A 19,063-nucleotide genomic window follows, 5' to 3' on the forward strand; every position below is an offset into this window, starting at 1 on the left:
CATAGTAGTCTGGCTGTGGCTGTGCATCAGTGCACTCCATGTCAGATTCAACTTGTAATGGGCATGGACTGTTAACTGCTTCACTTTCTAAGCCAGGGACGGTATGTGTAAAGAGCTCCATGGAGTAACCCGTTGTGTCGCCTGCTGCATTCTTCTCTGTTGTTGTTTTTGCTGAAGAGGACAAGGAAGCGACTTGTCCCTGACCGTGAACATCCACTAACGACGCGCTGCTTTGACATTTACCAGTTTCACGAGAGGAGGCAAAAGAGCTAGAGGCTGAGTCAGCAAGATAAGCCAAAACTTGCTCTTGCTGCTCCGGCTTTAAAAGCGGTTTTCCTACTCCCAGAAAAGGGAGCGTTCGAGGCCTTGTGTAGCCAGACGACGAACCTGGCTCCACAGCTCCAGACTTAGGTGCAATATTTTTTTTCCCACGACCAGCTGATGCTCCACCACTACCACTACCCTCATTACCAGCTGACAATGAACGCCCCCGGCCACGACCTCTTCCACCATACTTCCTCATTGTTTTAAAAACATAAACAAACTAACGGTATTTGTTGCTGTCACACAAATTACACGGTGAGCTATAACTTCAGTATGATTTAGCTACCCCTTTACAGGTGAGTGAGACCACAACGAAAATCAGGCACAATGTTACACACTCTGTTGTTGGTGGCAACAAATGAGAGAGATGCCACACACGCAGGACTGTCACTGAAGCACAAATGTAAATATTAATCTCCCACTGATTTGATTTTTTTTTTTTTTTTTTTCAGGGAGACTTTAGGAAAAAAAATAATAGAATAAAATGATTTTTTCAGGAAGAATTTAGAAACCAAATAAAATAAAATGATTTTTTCAGGGAGAATTTAGAAAACAAATAAAACAAAAAAAGGCTTTCTATGGCCCACTGAGTGAGAGATGACGCACACAGGAGTCAGGAGTGGCACACAAGCCCAGAGGCCAATATTTATCTCCCACTTTTTTTTTTTTTGTTCCAGGGAAAATTTATAAACCCAATAAAAAAAATAATAAATAGGCTTTCTATGGCCCACTATCTGAGAGACAGAGAGAGATGGCACGCTTAGGACTGGCACACAAGCCCAAAGGCCAATATTAATCTCCCTTTTTTTTTTAAGGGAGAATTTATAAAACCCAAAAAAAAATAAATAGGCTCTCTATGGCCCACTATTTGTGAGAGAGATGGCACGCTCAGGACTGGCACACAAGCCCAGAGGCCAATATTAATCTCCCACTTTTTTTTTTTTTTTCCAGGGAAAATTTATAAACCCAATAAAAAAAAAAATAAATAAATAGGCTTTCTATGGCCCACTATCTGAGAGAGAGAGATGGCACGCTTAGGACTGGCACACAAGCCCAAAGGCCAATATTAATCTCCCACTGATTGATTTATTGATTTTTTCAGGTAGAATTTAGAACCCAAATAAAGCAAAAAAAAAAAAAAAAATGGGCTTTCTATGGCCCACTGAGTGAGTGATGCACACAGGAGTCAGGAGTGGCACACAAGCCCTGAGGCCAATATTTTTCTCCCACTCATTGATGTAGTGATTTTTTCAGGTAGATTTTAGAACCCAAATCAAGCAAAAAAATAAATAGGCTTTCTATGGCCCACTGAGTGAGAGATGACACAGACAGGGATGGCACTCTAGCAGAAATGTCAATCTTAATCTCCCACAAAAAAAAAAAAAAAAAAAACAGGGCGTGTCCTTCAATTACTATCTCCCTGCAGTAATCTCAGCCAGGTATGGCAGGCAGCAATAAGGAGTGGACTGATGCACAAATTAAATAAAAAGTGTGTACAAACCAAAAAGATAGCTGTGCAGAAAGGAAGGAACAAGAGGATTTGTGCTTTGAAAAAAGCAGTTGGTTTGCACAGCGGCATACACACAGCAATGCAGCTATCAGGGAGCCTTCTAGGGCAGCCCAATGAGCTACAGCGCTGAGGGGGAAAAAAAAAAAAAATGTAGCTTCCACTGTCCCTGCACACCGAAGGTGGTGTTGGGCAGTGGAAATCGCTACAGCACAAGCGGTTTGGTGGTTAATGGACCCTGCCTAACGCTATCCCTGCTTCTGACGAAGCGGCAGCAACCTCTCCCTAAGCTCAGATCAGCAGCAGTAACATGGCAGTCGGCGGGAACTCCCCTTTATAGCCCCTGTGACGCCGCAGACAGCAAGCCAATCACTGCAATGCCCTTCTCTAAGATGGTGGGGACCAGGACCTATGTCATCACGCTGCCCACACTCTGCGTTTACCTTCATTGGCTGAGAAATGGCGCTTTTCGCGTCATTGAAACGCGACTTTGGCGCGAAAGTCGTGTACCGCATGGCCGACCCCGCACAGGGGTCGGATCGGGTTTCATGAAACCCGACTTTGCCAAAAGTCGGCGACTTTTGAAAATGAACGACCCGTTTCGCTCAACCCTAATAACCACATGCCAAGTACAGCCCGGCTACGGACTTGCTCAAATTGATAACCCAAAAATACAGAAGAGAAAAGGGTATAAATAATAATAACAGACAATACATATACACATAAGAAGGGGGCAACAAAAAGGATTTTGGAAGGGCACAGAATATATGTCCACTGACCATTGACTATCAATAAAAGAAACCAAAAAAGTCTTCAAAGAAAATTAAAGGAAACAACCATAGTTGATTTGGTCATTGAGGCCATAAGGTGAAATTGTGTTTAAATAAAAAATCCACTTGGCCTCTTTCTGGAGCAGCAACTGATCCCAGTTGCCTCCTCGAGCGGGCATAGTAACCTTTTCAATGGCTATAAACCGTAAACTCTGAATTTGTCCATTGTGCAGCTGGTTGATGTGCCGAGACACAGATGTGTCTCTTTTATGAAGCACATCTCCCACGTGTTCCCCGATTTGCCTCTTAAATTCCCTGATCGTCTTGCCTACATACTCCATCCCACAGATACAAGAGGCCCTGTATATAACTCCTTTAGTGCTGCAGTTGATAACTATAGCCATTGAAAAGGTTACTATGCCCGCTCGAGGAGGCAACTGGGATCAGTTTCTGCTCCAGAAAGAGGCCAAGTGGATTTTTTATTTAAACACAATTTCACCTTATGGCCTCAATGACCAAATCAACTATGGTTGTTTCCTTTAATTTTCTTTGAAGACTTTTTTTTGTTTCTTTTATTGATAGTCAATGGTCAGTGGACATATATCTGTGCCCTTCCAAAATCCTTTTTGTTGCCCCCTTCTTATGTGTATATGTATTGTCTGTTATTATTATTTATACCCTTTTCTCTTCTGTATTTTTGGGTTATCAATTTGAGCAAGTCCGTAGCCGGGCTGTACTTGGGCATGTGGTTATATCAGCTTAATCTTCCTATAGCTAGGCCACCTCAGCGCTCTAAGTGCATGGAATCTTCATGGCTTATAGATAATCACGGCATGACACTGGACTAGTGCAGCACGGATGTTGTAGGATTACGTAATCTCCATGATTGCACTTAAATATTATATACAGTGGTTGGCGCTTCATATATGTTAACCCCACGCATACGTATCACGCCTGTTTGGCGACTGTGCAAAAATAATGTAGCGATGTGGCACTTTAACATAGATCATTTATGGTTGTTAGCGCGCTTTAGCATTCTAGTGGTGGTTTTTATAATCAGCTATTTCAGGCTATTTCTAATAGGCCTGTTTGGCGATCGAGGGGATTAATGTGAATCGGGTAGTACCGCGGCGTTGTGATAGATTCTATCTTCGGTCTGTCTCTAGCAGGCTTCCGCGCGGTATAGCGTCTTGGTTTCCTAGTGACGATGACTTCCGGTTTATCGGTAAGTCTTTAGACTTCGTCACTTCCTGCGCTTACTTGCGTCTCTGTATCTCAGCAACGGATACCTCGGCGGCCACCGGAAGTCTTTACCCCGTGTCTTTGCAGCGCAGGACAGCGTCTTGGTAACCCGGCGACCCAGTGACTATTACTTCCGGTTTATCGGTAAACTCCTAGGCCCCGGCACACACTAGCGCCTGCTAGCGTCCTTGTATCCACGCAACGGGGACTTCCGTTATCAACGGAAGTCTCTCCCTCGTGTTTTTTCATCGGACTCTTGACGTTTAGTTGCTGGATTAGTACCTTACAGGTATCATTTATTAGAACACTCTGTGATCTTGACCGCACTTGGGTCTCGTCTGATTACATGTGTGGCTACATTTCTTTTTATTAAGTTCTTGCTCATGTTTATTATGATCACATGTTTTATGTTAAGCATGTGATTGGTTAATCATGTCTTTCACCAGATTACTTAAGTGGACGTATTAACTCCTCCCACTCTCCTCAGAGTAACATGGAGGGTGGCAGGTTCTTTTGTCCCCTATCATAGCACTCGTGCACTTTAGCTCCCAGGCAGGCAAGTCCCCTGATGATACGGCCTGCGAAGAAACGCGTCGGGTCATTCTTATAGGGAGAGTGCAGGGCATGATTTTTGCTCAGGGGTAGCTGTGGACTGCCCTTGTAAGGGCGGGAGCTTGGGGACATAGGTTTATGGTTAGCCCTCTTAGGCTTCTTTCTTTCAGTTGTGTGGCGTCAGTTAGGTCCGACATCGTGGCGGATCGACGGATCCGTCAAATTTTGTGGAAAAACGGTTCTAACGGATCCGTTTTTTTGACGGATCAGCTGCCCTGATCCGTTAAAAAAACGGATCCGTTAGAACCGTTGCGACCGTTTTTACATCCGTTGTAACCGTTTTTTGACGGATCCGTTTTTTAAAAGGGGAGGATTTCAATGTGATTGGCTACTGGAAACTACTGGAAAACTATATATAGCGTGTATTTACACCACATCTTTGAAAGGTTGTAGAGAAAGTGGCAGAAATGGAAGGAGTCCTGGCGAACATTGCAAAGATCTATGCGGATTTTACTTTTGAGGCAAATCAGTTGGCAGTCAGCGTTCGAGAGAGGGAGGAACAAAGACTGCGCATCCTACGGCAGCGGCGGAAGAGAAGGCTGTGGATCCATCCCATCACAGCACAACGTATGACCCGTGGTGTTTATTCCACGCTTTACATGGAACTAAGAGAAAACCCTCAAAAGTTCTTCAATTATGTGAGGATGAGAGCTGAAAATTTCGAGTTTTTATTGGGCTATGTGGAAGACTGTATACGGAGACGAGACACCCAGATGCGATTCTCAATATCACCAGCAGAGCGTCTCATGGTGACTATTCGGTAAGTAATTTTTTTTTTTAAATGATTCTCATTCATCAGACTTATAACTGTAATGTTTTTTGAATTTTTTTATTAATTATTGTCTTTTCGTTTTGTTAACAGATTCCTTGCAACTGGAGAGTCGTTCTCATCCCTCCATTTCCAATTTCGACTTGGGATATCCACCATCTCGGGGATCATCAGAGATACCTGCCGGGCATTGTGGGAGTGCCTACAAGTGGAATACATCCCAGAGCCATCACAGGAGAGGTGGCTGGAGATCGCCCAAAATTTTCATCAAATTTGCCAGTTTCCAAATTGTGTTGGAGCAGTTGATGGAAAGCACATACGGATCGTCAAACCTTCAGGCTCTGGATCACAGTTTTATAACTATAAGAAGTACTTCTCTATTGTGTTGATGGCCATAGCCGATGCACAATGCAAGTTCATCGCTGTTGATATCGGTGCGTATGGACGCGCAAATGATTCACAAATCTTTAAAAATTCACCAATGGGGCGCCGTTTATATGGAGAGACATTTGATTTTCCGCCCCCTAGACCTCTCCCTGGAACCACTGGTCCACCATTACCATTTGTTTGTGTTGGAGATGATGCCTTCCAGCTTTCCCCACACTTGCTGAAACTCTTTGGAAGTAGTGGACTGACCCAGAGGAAAAAAATTTACAATTACCGCTTAGGCTACGTTCACATTAGCGTTGCGACGCAGCGGCGACGCGCCCCTATGTTTAACATAGGGGACGCGTGCGTCTTTTTGCACGCGTTTTTCGACACGTGCGTCGTTTTAGACGCTAGCGTCGGACGTAAGAAAACGCTACAAGTTGCATTTTTCTTGCGTCCGATTTCGGCAAAAAACGACGCACGCGTCGCAAAACGTGCGCCGACGCAACAGCGACGCGACGCTAATGTGAACGTAGCCTTAACCAGAGCACGAAGAGTAGTGGAATGTGCTTTTGGCATCTTAACTGCCAAATGGAGAGTCCTGCTAACTGCAATTAAACTGCAGACTGAAACTGTCGATGATGTGGTCAAAGCGTGCGTTGTCCTGCACAATTTTGTTTTATCAAAAGAACAAGTTTCCCTGGAGGATAATGTTTCAGAAAGCACCTTACGGGATTACCAAAACCCCACTTTTCGCAGTCCAGTAGCAGTCTCCAGAATGCGGGACAGTTTTGCAGACTACTTCATGTCTCCTGCAGGATCAGTTGACTGGCAGTATGAAATGGTGTAAAAAATTTTTTCTTTTTACACTTGTAAAAATACCATTTTTTGTTTGCTTACAAAATCTTTGTACTTTAATGCAGCATTGTATGTTTTGCAACGGTACCCTTTAAACACTGTTATTGTTACTATTGCCATAACCTTGGTGACTTAAAAACTTTACAAAAAAAAAAAAAAAAAGACAATAAAATTGCTTTTAAACCAAAAAACTGTTTTTTTTATTGACTTTTACAGATTCTCATAGTTTGGGGTGGAGATAGTAGTGGAGGGGCTGACAGGGCGGACCACGTCGAGAGTGGGGGACAGGACATCACGGGGAGGAACAGAAGTGGAATGGGTGGTGAAAACATGAGGCTGTGTAGAGAGTTGAGGTGCAGATGTGGTGTGTGGGAGGTATGAAGGTGTTGGTGGGATTGGGAACGGAGAAGTTAAAGGGGAAGAATGGAAGGGGGACGGTAAAAACTGGGAAAGACTAAGGGGGGAAGGAACAAATGACGAAGGAGTAGAATGGACGGGAGGAGGACGGACAGGAGGAGGACGGACGGGAGGATAGACGGTGGATTGAGAGGGGAAAGGTGTTGACACATGAAGGGTAGGTGGAGGGGCATGGGACATCGCCTGCGCTAGAGCAGTGTGGCAGCCTTGCATCACATGCATCTGCAGGTCAGGAGTTAGATTTTCCATGTGCCTAAGGACCGACTGAAAAAAACAGTGCCTTGGTGACTGGTTTGCATCTGATTGCATCCTATCAAGACGACTGCTGAGTTCAAGTATGCTTTTGTTAAGCATATTGTACCCAGCAGACGTTTGCTCACTCAAAAGCTTGATGGCACTGTGAAAGGATGCATTCAGCTGCAAAAAGTCAGGCGCATAGCTCCTTTCCTGACCTCTCTGGCGCTGCCGTCCTGACCACAAAGTTGGTCTAGATGTTGCGGCAGTGGCAGAGGGGTGGGGTAAAGGGAACTGTAACTCATCACCTGCAGCTTCAAGTGACGAAGTCCGCCCTGCTGCTCCAGCGCTGGTGGATGAGGCTGAGGGATCAAACGAAAGGGAAGGTGCAGAAACAGAGGGGTCGACGTGGTCCCCGGTGGCGGACTCTTGAGGGATCGCTCCAGAGGGGTGCAACTCTGATGCAGGCTCCCGAGTGCTGCAGAAAGTGCTGTTAAAGAAGAAAAAAAAAAAATTAGTATCTGGATATTACAATTGCCCTTGCTGCAAAAAAAATTGAAGGTTACACATTTTTACAGTTTGACTGAAAATATGTGGTGTTGAATATTTACCTTCTGCTCAGCAGCGTCGACCGGAGGAACGACAGGGCTCTGGCATGCTTGTATCTGCTCCTGCGTCCTCTAGATCCACTCGGGGCCTGCATCTCCTTATTAAACTCCCTCTTGAAGCGATCCCTGAGTGACCGCCACCGCACGATAATCCTGTTACCTGGAAAGAGAAAGTAAAAATTGGTTACTATACACCACATTAAATCATGCTAACATAAGGTTATGAAGTGTGAATACTTACGCGCTAGATCCTGGGCCCCAGCATCGAGTTCCTCCCAGTTATCCATAACAGCACTGCACACTTCCTCCCATAGCCGTCAGGTGATTAACTGGTCAGCATGGCGGCGGTCCGACATGTTCCACAGCGGCTCCTGACTTTGTACTGCTTCGATGAGGGTGTTCACATCGATGCCCTCCTCTTCATCATCTTGTTCGGGAGCACGCTGTGAAGCCTAACAAAAAGATAAGAATAAAAAGGGAAAGATTACAACACATGAATTTTACATTTTACTAAACACCAAACAAAATAGGAACTTACTCTTCGGCGACCGCCGCGATTATCATTCCGACGACTATGGGAGGTGCTTTGAGGAACTCTACGTCGAGCCCCGGATTGTGAAGACTAATTTAAAAAAAAAATAAAATTAATAATGTTCTTTGATCGAGGCATATGTATTGTGTGCTGTGCTGAATGTTTGTGTTGGGTGTAGTGCATTGTATGTGAGGATCGGTCTGTTCAAAACTTACACTATGCGCTCCCGCTCCTTGTATTTCTCCACCCTGTCCGTCTCCTTCTGTTAGCCCCTCTGCTTCATATTCCTGTGAATCTAATATATAATTGCCTAGAATACTACTTCCTGCAATTTGTGCCAACTTCCTGTCCGGAGCTAATGTCCGGAGCTAATGTCCGGAGCTAATGTCCGGAGATAAGTGACGTCAACAGTGTCCAGTGTCTGATTGGTTGCCGCCTGCTGCGAGCGACCAATCAGAAACGTGCCGTACTGTGACACACTCCACCCGCCATTTTGGTGTGATTTTTGAATTTTTACCTCACAGCAAGTTTCTACTGCGTGGAGGCGGGCCCAGTGACGTTGCTCTTCAAGCTCCTGCCGAATTTCAAGTATATATGGATTCTAGACTCCCGATTCTTTAGAATCGGGCTGCCATCTAGTACAGAATAAACACATAAAGGCTTAAAATACAATTGCCATTGTTGCACCAAAATAAAACATTTATGAAGAAAAAAAATTAACACCTCAGTTTGCTGATGATGTGCTGGGGGGCTCTCAGAAGAAGACATTATGATCTTGCGTATAGCTTAGGTCGGTCGGTCCCTTGCTTGGGTCCTCTTGGTCCCTAGAATCTGCAAGTATAAAGAGAGTTCTAAGCTACTATACAAAAGGATAGATGCAGCTGTAGGGACACAGACAGCTCTCCAGCGACCAACGATGCCGGTAACCAGGGTAAACATCGGGTTACTAACTGCAGAGCCGCGCTTAGTAACCCGATGTTTACCCTGGTTACCAGTGTAAAAGTAAAAAAATAAAGGTAAATTCCGCTGTCTGTCCCCGTGCTGTGCTTCTCTGCATTGTGAGCGCCATCCAGCCGTAAAGCAGAGTACAGCGGTGACGTCACCACTCTGCTTTCCGGCCGCTGTGCTTACACAGGGCAGAAAAGCAGAGCGCCGAGGGACAGACAGAAGGTGGCTGTGTGTGCGTGCGTGCGTGCGTGTGCCTGCCTGCCTGCCCTGTTTATATGTTTTTCATACTATGCTGGTATTTTGAATAGCTGTGGTGTAAAATGTGTTTTGTGTGTGTGTGTATAAATGATGTGTGATGTGTTCTGCATCTTTGTTGTTTTCCATAATGTACTTGTATTTCAAATAAAGAGCAGTGTAGCTCCTACTGTACCCTAAAAAAAAGAAAATTTAAAAAAAATATAGTAATAAAAATTTCACAAATCTGTCAGTAGTCTCATTTCAAGATAAATGTAATATTGGGTAAACATACAGTAAAGGTTATATATACAAATGTGTAATGCAAATCTTTGCTATAGAATATGTTATCTGGTTTTAGAAAATACAAACTGTAGGGTAATCATAATTAACAATTTTGGGGATTGGTATTTTAATTTCGAATGAGTAACATTTTTTATAAGGTTAAAATTTGTTTAGGTGGGTTTTAACAGCATGCGCATTGCGCATATCAAGTTCTAAGTAGTTTTGGTGTTGTTTTAAAGGGATTTTTTGGGGGTTTTTTTTGTGGGGAAACAGGAGGTAGAGGGTTTGGCAGCTTGTGCATCAAGCATATCAAGTTTGACGGTTAAGAATTTTTTTTTCTTTTGTGATGGGGGAAATCAAAAATAAGTTGGCACTGTAGGTACTGTAGTAGGTACTGACCCAAAACGTACACAAGCAGGCTCCCCAATTTTTTTTAAAAAGTTGTAAGTGTAAAGTCCCTACAGCTGCATCTATCCTTTTGTATAGTAGCTTAGAACTCTCTTTATACTTGCAGATTCTAGGGACCAAGAGGACCCAAGCAAGGGACCGACCGACCCAAGCTATACGCAAGCCCCAAGTTTTGGAAACAGATGTAAGTGTAAAGTCCTGAAAGCTGCATCTATCTATCTATCCTTTTGTATAGTAGCTTAGAAATCCCTTTATGCTTGCAGATTCTAGGGACCAAGAGGACCCAAGCAAGGGACCGACCGACCCAAGCAAGATCATAATGTCTTCTTCTGAGAGCCCCCCAGCACATCATCAGCAAACTGAGGTGTTAATTTTTTTTCTTCATAAATTTTTTATTTTGGTGCAACAATGGCAATTGTATTTTAAGCCTTTATGTGTTTATTCTGTATTCACAGGAATATGAAGCAGAGGGGCTAACAGAAGGAGACGGACAGGGTGGAGAAATACAAGGAGCGAGTGTAAGTTTTGAACAGACCGATCCTCACATACAATGCACTACACCCAACACAAACATTCAGCACAGCACACAATACATATGCCTCGATCAAAGAACATTATTAATTTTATTTTTTTTTTTAAATTAGTCTTCACAATCCGGGGCTCGACGTAGAGTTCCTCAAAGCACCTCCCATAGTCGTCGGAATGATAATCGCGGCGGTCGCCGAAGAGTAAGTTCCTATTTTGTTTGGTGTTTAGTAAAATGTAAAATTCATGTGTTGTAATCTTTCCCTTTTTATTCTTATCTTTTTGTTAGGCTTCACAGCGTGCTCCCGAACAAGATGATGAAGAGGAGGGCATCGATGTGAACACCCTCATCGAAGCAGTACAAAGTCGGGAGCCGCTGTGGAACATGTTGGACCGCCGCCATGCTGACCAGTTAATCACCCGACGGCTATGGGAGGAAGTGTGCAGTGCTGTTATGGATAACTGGGAGGAACTCGATGCTGGGGCCCAGGATCTAGCGCGTAAGTATTCACACTTCATAACCTTATGTTAGCATGATTTAATGTGGTGTATAGTAACCAATTTTTACTTTCTCTTTCCAGGTAACAGGATTATCGTGCGGTGGCGGTCACTCAGGGATCGCTTCAAGAGGGAGTTTAATAAGGAGATGCAGGCCCCGAGTGGATCTAGAGCAGGGGTCCCCAACTCCAGTCCTCAAGGCCCACCAACATGTCATGTTTTCAGGATTTCCTTAGTCTTGCCCAGGTAATAATTGCATCACCTGTGCAATGCAAAGGAAATCCTGAAAACATGACCTGTTGGTGGGCCTTGAGGACTGGAGTTGGGGACCTCTGATCTAGAGGACGCAGGAGCAGATACAAACATGCCAGAGCCCTGTCGTTCCTCCGGTCGACGCTGCTGAGCAGAAGGTAAATATTCAACACCACATATTTTCAGTCAAACTGTAAAAATGTGTAACCTTCAATTTTTTTTGCAGCAAGGGCAATTGTAATATCCAGATACTAATTTTTTTTTTTTCTTCTTTAACAGCACTTTCTGCAGCACTCGGGAGCCTGCATCAGAGTTGCACCCCTCTGGAGCGATCCCTCAAGAGTCCGCCACCGGGGACCACGTCGACCCCTCTGTTTCTGCACCTTCCCTTTCGTTTGATCCCTCAGCCTCATCCACCAGCGCTGGAGCAGCAGGGCGGACTTCGTCACTTGAAGCTGCAGGTGATGAGTTACAGTTCCCTTTACCCCACCCCTCTGCCACTGCCGCAACATCTAGACCAACTTTGTGGTCAGGACGGCAGCGCCAGAGAGGTCAGGAAAGGAGCTATGCGCCTGACTTTTTGCAGCTGAATGCATCCTTTCACAGTGCCATCAAGCTTTTGAGTGAGCAAACGTCTGCTGGGTACAATATGCTTAACAAAAGCATACTTGAACTCAGCAGTCGTCTTGATAGGATGCAATCAGATGCAAACCAGTCACCAAGGCACTGTTTTTTTCAGTCGGTCCTCAGGCACATGGAAAATCTAACTCCTGACCTGCAGATGCATGTGATGCAAGGCTGCCACACTGCTCTAGCGCAGGCGATGTCCCATGCCCCTCCACCTACCCTTCATGTGTCAACACCTTTCCCCTCTCAATCCACCGTCTATCCTCCCGTCCGTCCTCCTCCTGTCCGTCCTCCTCCCGTCCATTCTACTCCTTCGTCATTTGTTCCTTCCCCCCTTAGTCTTTCCCAGTTTTTACCGTCCCCCTTCCATTCTTCCCCTTTAACTTCTCCGTTCCCAATCCCACCAACACCTTCATACCTCCCACACACCACATCTGCACCTCAACTCTCTACACAGCCTCATGTTTTCACCACCCATTCCACTTCTGTTCCTCCCCGTGATGTCCTGTCCCCCACTCTCGACGTGGTCCGCCCTGTCAGCCCCTCCACTACTATCTCCACCCCAAACTATGAGAATCTGTAAAAGTCAATAAAAAAACAGTTTTTTGCTTTAAAAGCAATTTTATTGTCTTTCTCTTTTTTTTTGTAAAGTTTTTAAGTCACCAAGGTTATGGCAATAGTAACAATAACAGTGTTTAAAGGGTACCGTTGCAAAACATACAATGCTGCATTAAAGTACAAAGATTTTGTAAGCAAACAAAAAATGGTATTTTTACAAGTGTAAAAAGAAAAAATTTTTTACACCATTTCATACTGCCAGTCAACTGATCCTGCAGGAGACATGAAGTAGTCTGCAAAACTGTCCCGCATTCTGGAGACTGCTACTGGACTGCGAAAAGTGGGGTTTTGGTAATCCCGTAAGGTGCTTTCTGAAACATTATCCTCCAGGGAAACTTGTTCTTTTGATAAAACAAAATTGTGCAGGACAACGCAAGCTTTGACCACATCATCGACAGTTTCAGTCTGCAGTTTAATTGCAGTTAGCAGGACTCTCCATTTGGCAGTTAAGATGCCAAAAGCACATTCCACTACTCTTCGTGCTCTGGTTAAGCGGTAATTGTAAATTTTTTTCCTCTGGGTCAGTCCACTACTTCCAAAGGGTTTCAGCAAGTGTGGGGAAAGCTGGAAGGCATCATCTCCAACACAAACAAATGGTAATGGTGGACCAGTGGTTCCAGGGAGAGGTCTAGGGGGCGGAAAATCAAATGTCTCTCCATATAAACGGCGCCCCATTGGTGAATTTTTAAAGATTTGTGAATCATTTGCGCGTCCATATGCACCGATATCGACAGCGATGAACTTGCATTGTGCATCGGCTATGGCCATCAACACAATAGAGAAGTACTTCTTATAGTTATAAAACTGTGATCCAGAGCCTGAAGGTTTGACGATCCGTATGTGCTTTCCATCAACTGCTCCAACACAATTTGGAAACTGGCAAATTTGATGAAAATTTTGGGCGATCTCCAGCCACCTCTCCTGTGATGGCTCTGGGATGTATTCCACTTGTAGGCACTCCCACAATGCCCGGCAGGTATCTCTGATGATCCCCGAGATGGTGGATATCCCAAGTCGAAATTGGAAATGGAGGGATGAGAACGACTCTCCAGTTGCAAGGAATCTGTTAACAAAACGAAAAGACAATAATTAATAAAAAAATTCAAAAAACATTACAGTTATAAGTCTGATGAATGAGAATCATTTAAAAAAAAAATTACTTACCGAATAGTCACCATGAGACGCTCTGCTGGTGATATTGAGAATCGCATCTGGGTGTCTCGTCTCCGTATACAGTCTTCCACATAGCCCAATAAAAACTCGAAATTTTCAGCTCTCATCCTCACATAATTGAAGAACTTTTGAGGGTTTTCTCTTAGTTCCATGTAAAGCGTGGAATAAACACCACGGGTCATACGTTGTGCTGTGATGGGATGGATCCACAGCCTTCTCTTCCGCCGCTGCCGTAGGATGCGCAGTCTTTGTTCCTCCCTCTCTCGAACGCTGACTGCCAACTGATTTGCCTCAAAAGTAAAATCCGCATAGATCTTTGCAATGTTCGCCAGGACTCCTTCCATTTCTGCCACTTTCTCTACAACCTTTCAAAGATGTGGTGTAAATACACGCTATATATAGTTTTCCAGTAGTTTCCAGTAGCCAATCACATTGAAATCCTCCCCTTTTAAAAAACGGATCCGTCAAAAAACGGTTACAACGGATGTAAAAACGGTCGCAACGGTTCTAACGGATCCGTTTTTTTAACGGATCAGGGCAGCTGATCCGTCAAAAAAACGGATCCGTTAGAACCGTTTTTCCACAAAATTTGACGGATCCGTCGATCCGCCACGATGTCGGACCTAACTGACGCCACACAACTGAAGTGTGAAAGAAGCCTTAGGGATCGACAGGGTATTGTCTCCTTACATCGCTGCTTCATGGATCTTTCCTTCTCAGCGAACTATGGGCTACACTGACCTGAGTCACGGCAATTGGTGAGATCATTCCTGTTTTAAATATTGGTACTGTATATGATTTCTACCGTATTTGTCTTACCCCCCTCCCGCCTGTTCATCTTTTTGATACCTGCCAATACCTATACACACAAGGTTACCTGGCTGAACATTTTCTGCACTCATGCGCTTTTGTCATTCACTAGAGGTATCTTGAGAATGTGGGGCAGTATATTTTACAATTTATTATGACTGTCCTCACTATTAGTCTATATTGGTATCACCCATAGGTGATGTTTCACCTGACAGGCTACATCATTTAATACCATTATAGTTTCGTCTGTTTTGGGGTGACATTATTTGTTGTTGTTTTTGAGTATTTTTATCTCGTACCTAATAAAGGTTATGTTTTAATTCCTACTATAGCTGTGTTCCGAAAAATTATAGTTGCATTAAGTGCAGAATCAAAGCTTTTCTAATCCTGTTTAAAATCTCCCCCAAAAAATGCATAAAAAAGGGTAAAATAAATTAGAAATACAATAATGAGGGAAGTTTGTTACTGCTTATTTTGGTGCAGACTCAAATAGAAAACATGTGGATAGAATGCTGCAGAAAATAAAGTATCAAGTATGCTGTGTGTGAACAAGGACTAAAAGTTCACCATGTTGTTAGATTTTAGCAGTCAGGATTACATAGGTGATTCCAGCAATGGTTCAATTATTGTGCTTTTTGCTTCAGCTTTTATAAAATCCCTGTTTTCTCTGCTGCAGATCTACCATTTCTCCGAGTGCTGAGCTCTATAACCACACCCACAACGTTGATTTCTGTGTACACTGTGTATAGGCAGAAAGCCGCCAATCTGTGGTGGGAGCGGGGTTATCCAGAGCTCATGAATATGGATGACTACATAACTACAGGTTTACAAGTCCTCTACTGATAAAATCACAGTTTTATCAGCAGATTATCAAAACTACAAGCAGCCCAGTAAGTGACATATCACTGGAATCACTGTCTCTGCCCCTACATTATGCTATTTCATTTTAGACAGCAAAAACCCGGTGACAGATTCCTTTTAAGTATGGACTGGCATATAAATGAATATTAATTTAATAGCACAAACCTAAATAAGTAGTAACAGGATGAGCTTGTGTTTAATGTGACATAACGGATCCATTATTATTTGCTTCAATTTCTACACGGTTACATTTGGGGTAGGTACGTGATGTAGCGTTAAATATAAAATACAAATAAAGTAATAATCTATTTGGTAGAAAAGTAGTGGCGGGCACATAATGCAGAAATAACCAGTCTGATGAAGACCCTCAGTAGGGCCAGTGGCGCAATGGATAACGCGTCTGACTACGGATCAGAAGATTCTAGGTTCGACTCCTGGCTGGCTCGAATTTTTTTTTTTTCTTTTCAGAATCTAAAACTTTGTAAAGCCAAAATCTGAATTAAATAAAAGTAGAAAACAAAATTGTATTTAAAAGGAATAATTCTAATGGCACCATTGTAGAATGAGCTGGTACTATTATTATTATTATTTATATAGCACCACTAATTCCATAGCGCTGTACATGAGAACGGGGTTACATACAGAGTTCTAGATATCGTTTAGAGTAAACAAATTTACAGTGACGGACTGGTACAGAGGGGAGAGGACCCTGTGCTTGCGGACTTACAATCTATGGGATAATGGGGAGGTATGTTTAATTCCACCAAAGTTGTAAGATCACATGTGCTTAATGTAAGCTTTGTGCCATTCTAACCATGGTGCAAGCCAAGGATTCGAATGGTAATTTTTATTTCCCTTAATGTATGTACATGTCCTGGAGAAGTAGGATATAAATAAGTTACTCTGCTCCTCCTACAAGCTTAGTACACCCCTCACCCTCCACTCCCTGACCCTCCACAATACACCCCTCCACTTCCTGCCCCCTCCACAATATACCCCTCACCCTCCGCTCGCTGACCCTCCACAATACACCCCTCCACAATACACCCCTCCACTTCCTGCCCCCTCCACAATACACCCCTCTCCCTCCACTCCCTGAGCCTCCACAATACACTCCTCACCTTCCGCTCGCTGACCCTCCACAATACACCCCTCCACTTCCTGCCCCCTCCACAATACACCCCTCTCCCTCCACTCCCTGAGCCTCCACAATACACTCCTCACCTTCCGCTCGCTGACCCTCCACAATACACCCCTCCACTTCCTGCCTCCTCCACAATACACCCCTCACCCTCTGCTCCCTGACCCTCCACAATACACCCCTCACCCTCCGCTTCCTGCCCCTCCCTCCACAATACACCCCTCACCCTCTCTGCTCCCTGCCTCTCCACAATGTACCCCTCACCCTCTGCCCCCTCCATAAGACACCCTCTGCTCTAATAGGACAGCATCTATAATATAACGCTGGGAGCGTCACTCTGTCCGAAGCCTTTATAAACTGCGCAAGCGCCGGCGCAGTCTGGGCCTCACAGAGTGACGCTCCCAGGAGATCGCGGTATGCGTAAAAACTGAACGCACACCGCGATCTCCACCGGAGAGGCAGGGTCCGCCAGGAGGGTGAGTATATTCACCTGTCCCCCGTTCCAGCGCTGCGTGCGGCTCCGTCTCCCGGGTCCTCTGCTGTGACGTTCCCAGTTCAGAGGGCGCGATGACGTGCTTAATGCGCGCCGGCGCCGCCCTCTGACTGAACAGTCACAGCCAGAGGACCGGGAAGATGGCGGCGCGCAGCCGTGGAACGGGACAGACAGGTGAGTATAGCAAGTGCTGGGGGCCTGAGCTAGCGGTGACTCCGGCACCTGACCCCCACAGCGCGCCGGTGTCCCCGCCTGCTCAGGCCCCCAGCACTCGGCGCCCAGCGACGATAGGTGAGTATGGTATTTTTTTTTTATATATATGGCAGCAGCATACGGGGCATATATAATGGAGCATCTTATGGGGGGCATATAATACAATGGTGGTGCAGGATGGCAGCAGCACATGACAGAACGGGCGCAGGATGGGAGCAGCACATGACAGAACGGGTGCAGGATGGGAGCAGCACATGACAGAACGGGGGCGCAGGATGGGAGCAGCACATGACAAACGGGGGCGCAGGATGGGAACAGCACATGACAGAACGGGTGCAGGACGGGAGCAGCACATGACAGAACGGGCGCAGGATGGTAGCAGCACATGACAGAACGGGCGCAGGATGGTAGCAGCACATGACAGAACGGGCGCAGGATGGTAGCAGCACATGACAGAACGGGCGCAGGATGGTAGCAGCACATGACAGAACGGGGGCGCAGGATGGCAGCAGCACATGACAGAACGGGGGCGCAGGATGGGAACAGCACATGACAGAACGGGCGCACGATGGCAGCAGCACATGACAGAACGGGGGCGCAGGATGGCAGCAGCACATGACAGAACGGGCGCAGGATGGGAGCAGCACATGACAGAACGGGGGCGCAGGATGGGAGCAGCACATGACAAAACGGGGGCGCAGGATGGGAGCAGCACATGACAGAACGGGGGCACAGGATGGCAGCAGCACATGACAGAATGGGCGCAGGATGGGAGCAGCACATGACAGAACGGGGGCACAGGATGGGAGCAGCACATGACAGAACGGGGGCACAGGATGGGAGCAGCACATGACAGGATGGGAGCAGCAAATGACAGAATGGAGGCGCAGGATGGGTGCAGAACATGTCAGAATAGAGGCGCAGGATGGGTGCAGCACATTTCACAATGGAGGCGCAGGATGGGTGCAGAACATGTCAGAATGGGGGGGCAGGATGGGAGCAGCACATGTCACAATGGGGGCGCAGGATGGAAGCAGCACATGACAGAATGGGGGATGGGTGCAACACATGACAGAATGGGGGCGCAAGATGGGTGCAACACATGGCAGGATGGGGGCGCAGGATGGGTGCAGCACATGACAGGATGGGGACGCAGGATGGAGCAGCACATGTCAGAATGGGGGTGCAGGATGGGAGCAGCACATGTCAGAATGGGGGTGCAGGATGGGTGCAGCACATGTCAGGATGGGGACGTAGGATGGAGCAGCTCATGACACGATGGGGACGCAGGATGGAGCAGCACATACCAGGATGGAGACCATATACCAATATAGATGCTAGCCACCCGGGCATAGAACGGGTTCAATAGCTAGTTCTCTATAATGTCTCCTGATCAGATTACAACTGGAAATATAGGAGCTACCTTGATTGAGAAAAGAGAGCCATCACACAGACATATAAAAGCCTAGCTTGTTCTTCCAGATTATATCCCGCTTTTTTTGTACAGTCAGGATTGGACCCAAGACGAAGAAAGTAAGACTAGACAAATATTGGTAACCATCAAAATTATGGCCGATGTACAGTGGGTACAGAAAGTAATAATAATCTTTATTTTTAACATATTCCGCAGCGCTTTACAGTTTGCACACATTATCATTGCTGTCCCCAATGGGGCTAACAATCTAAATTCCCTATCTTTGGAATGTGGGAGGAAACCAGAGAACCCGAAGGAAAC

At 45.5% G+C, this 19,063-nt stretch overlaps 1 protein-coding gene and 1 non-coding gene across 2 annotated transcripts; one reads left to right on the forward strand and one right to left on the reverse strand.

Annotated features, from left to right (window-relative positions):
- Positions 1–12,697: 12,697 nt before the first annotated feature.
- Positions 12,698–14,415, reverse strand: LOC138674248 (uncharacterized). Its single transcript, XM_069762138.1, has 2 exons — positions 13,802–14,415; positions 12,698–13,700 (listed from the first exon to the last, which is right to left on the reverse strand). The coding sequence occupies exons 1-2, from the start codon at positions 14,152–14,154 to the stop codon at positions 12,818–12,820; spliced, it is 1,236 nt and encodes a 411-aa protein (XP_069618239.1). The 5' UTR covers positions 14,155–14,415; the 3' UTR covers positions 12,698–12,817.
- Positions 14,416–15,854: 1,439 nt separating this feature from the next.
- On the forward strand, positions 15,855–15,927 carry TRNAR-ACG (transfer RNA arginine (anticodon ACG)). The gene has a single exon. It is a non-coding gene; the product is annotated as a tRNA-Arg (tRNA).
- Positions 15,928–19,063: the final 3,136 nt, after the last annotated feature.

This window comes from Ranitomeya imitator, chromosome 4 (genome assembly GCF_032444005.1).
Source record: "Ranitomeya imitator isolate aRanImi1 chromosome 4, aRanImi1.pri, whole genome shotgun sequence".
NCBI classification, from domain to species: domain Eukaryota; kingdom Metazoa; phylum Chordata; class Amphibia; order Anura; family Dendrobatidae; genus Ranitomeya; species Ranitomeya imitator.

Bases quoted from the DNA above. Each gene is read 5' to 3' on its own strand.
- LOC138674248 (XM_069762138.1), bottom strand. From the start codon at position 14,154: ATGGAAGGAGTCCTGGCGAACATTGCAAAGATCTATGCGGATTTTACT. The intron at 13,701-13,801 runs GTAAGTAATTTT...TTTTGTTAACAG, and splicing joins CGTCTCATGGTGACTATTCG to ATTCCTTGCAACTGGAGAGT.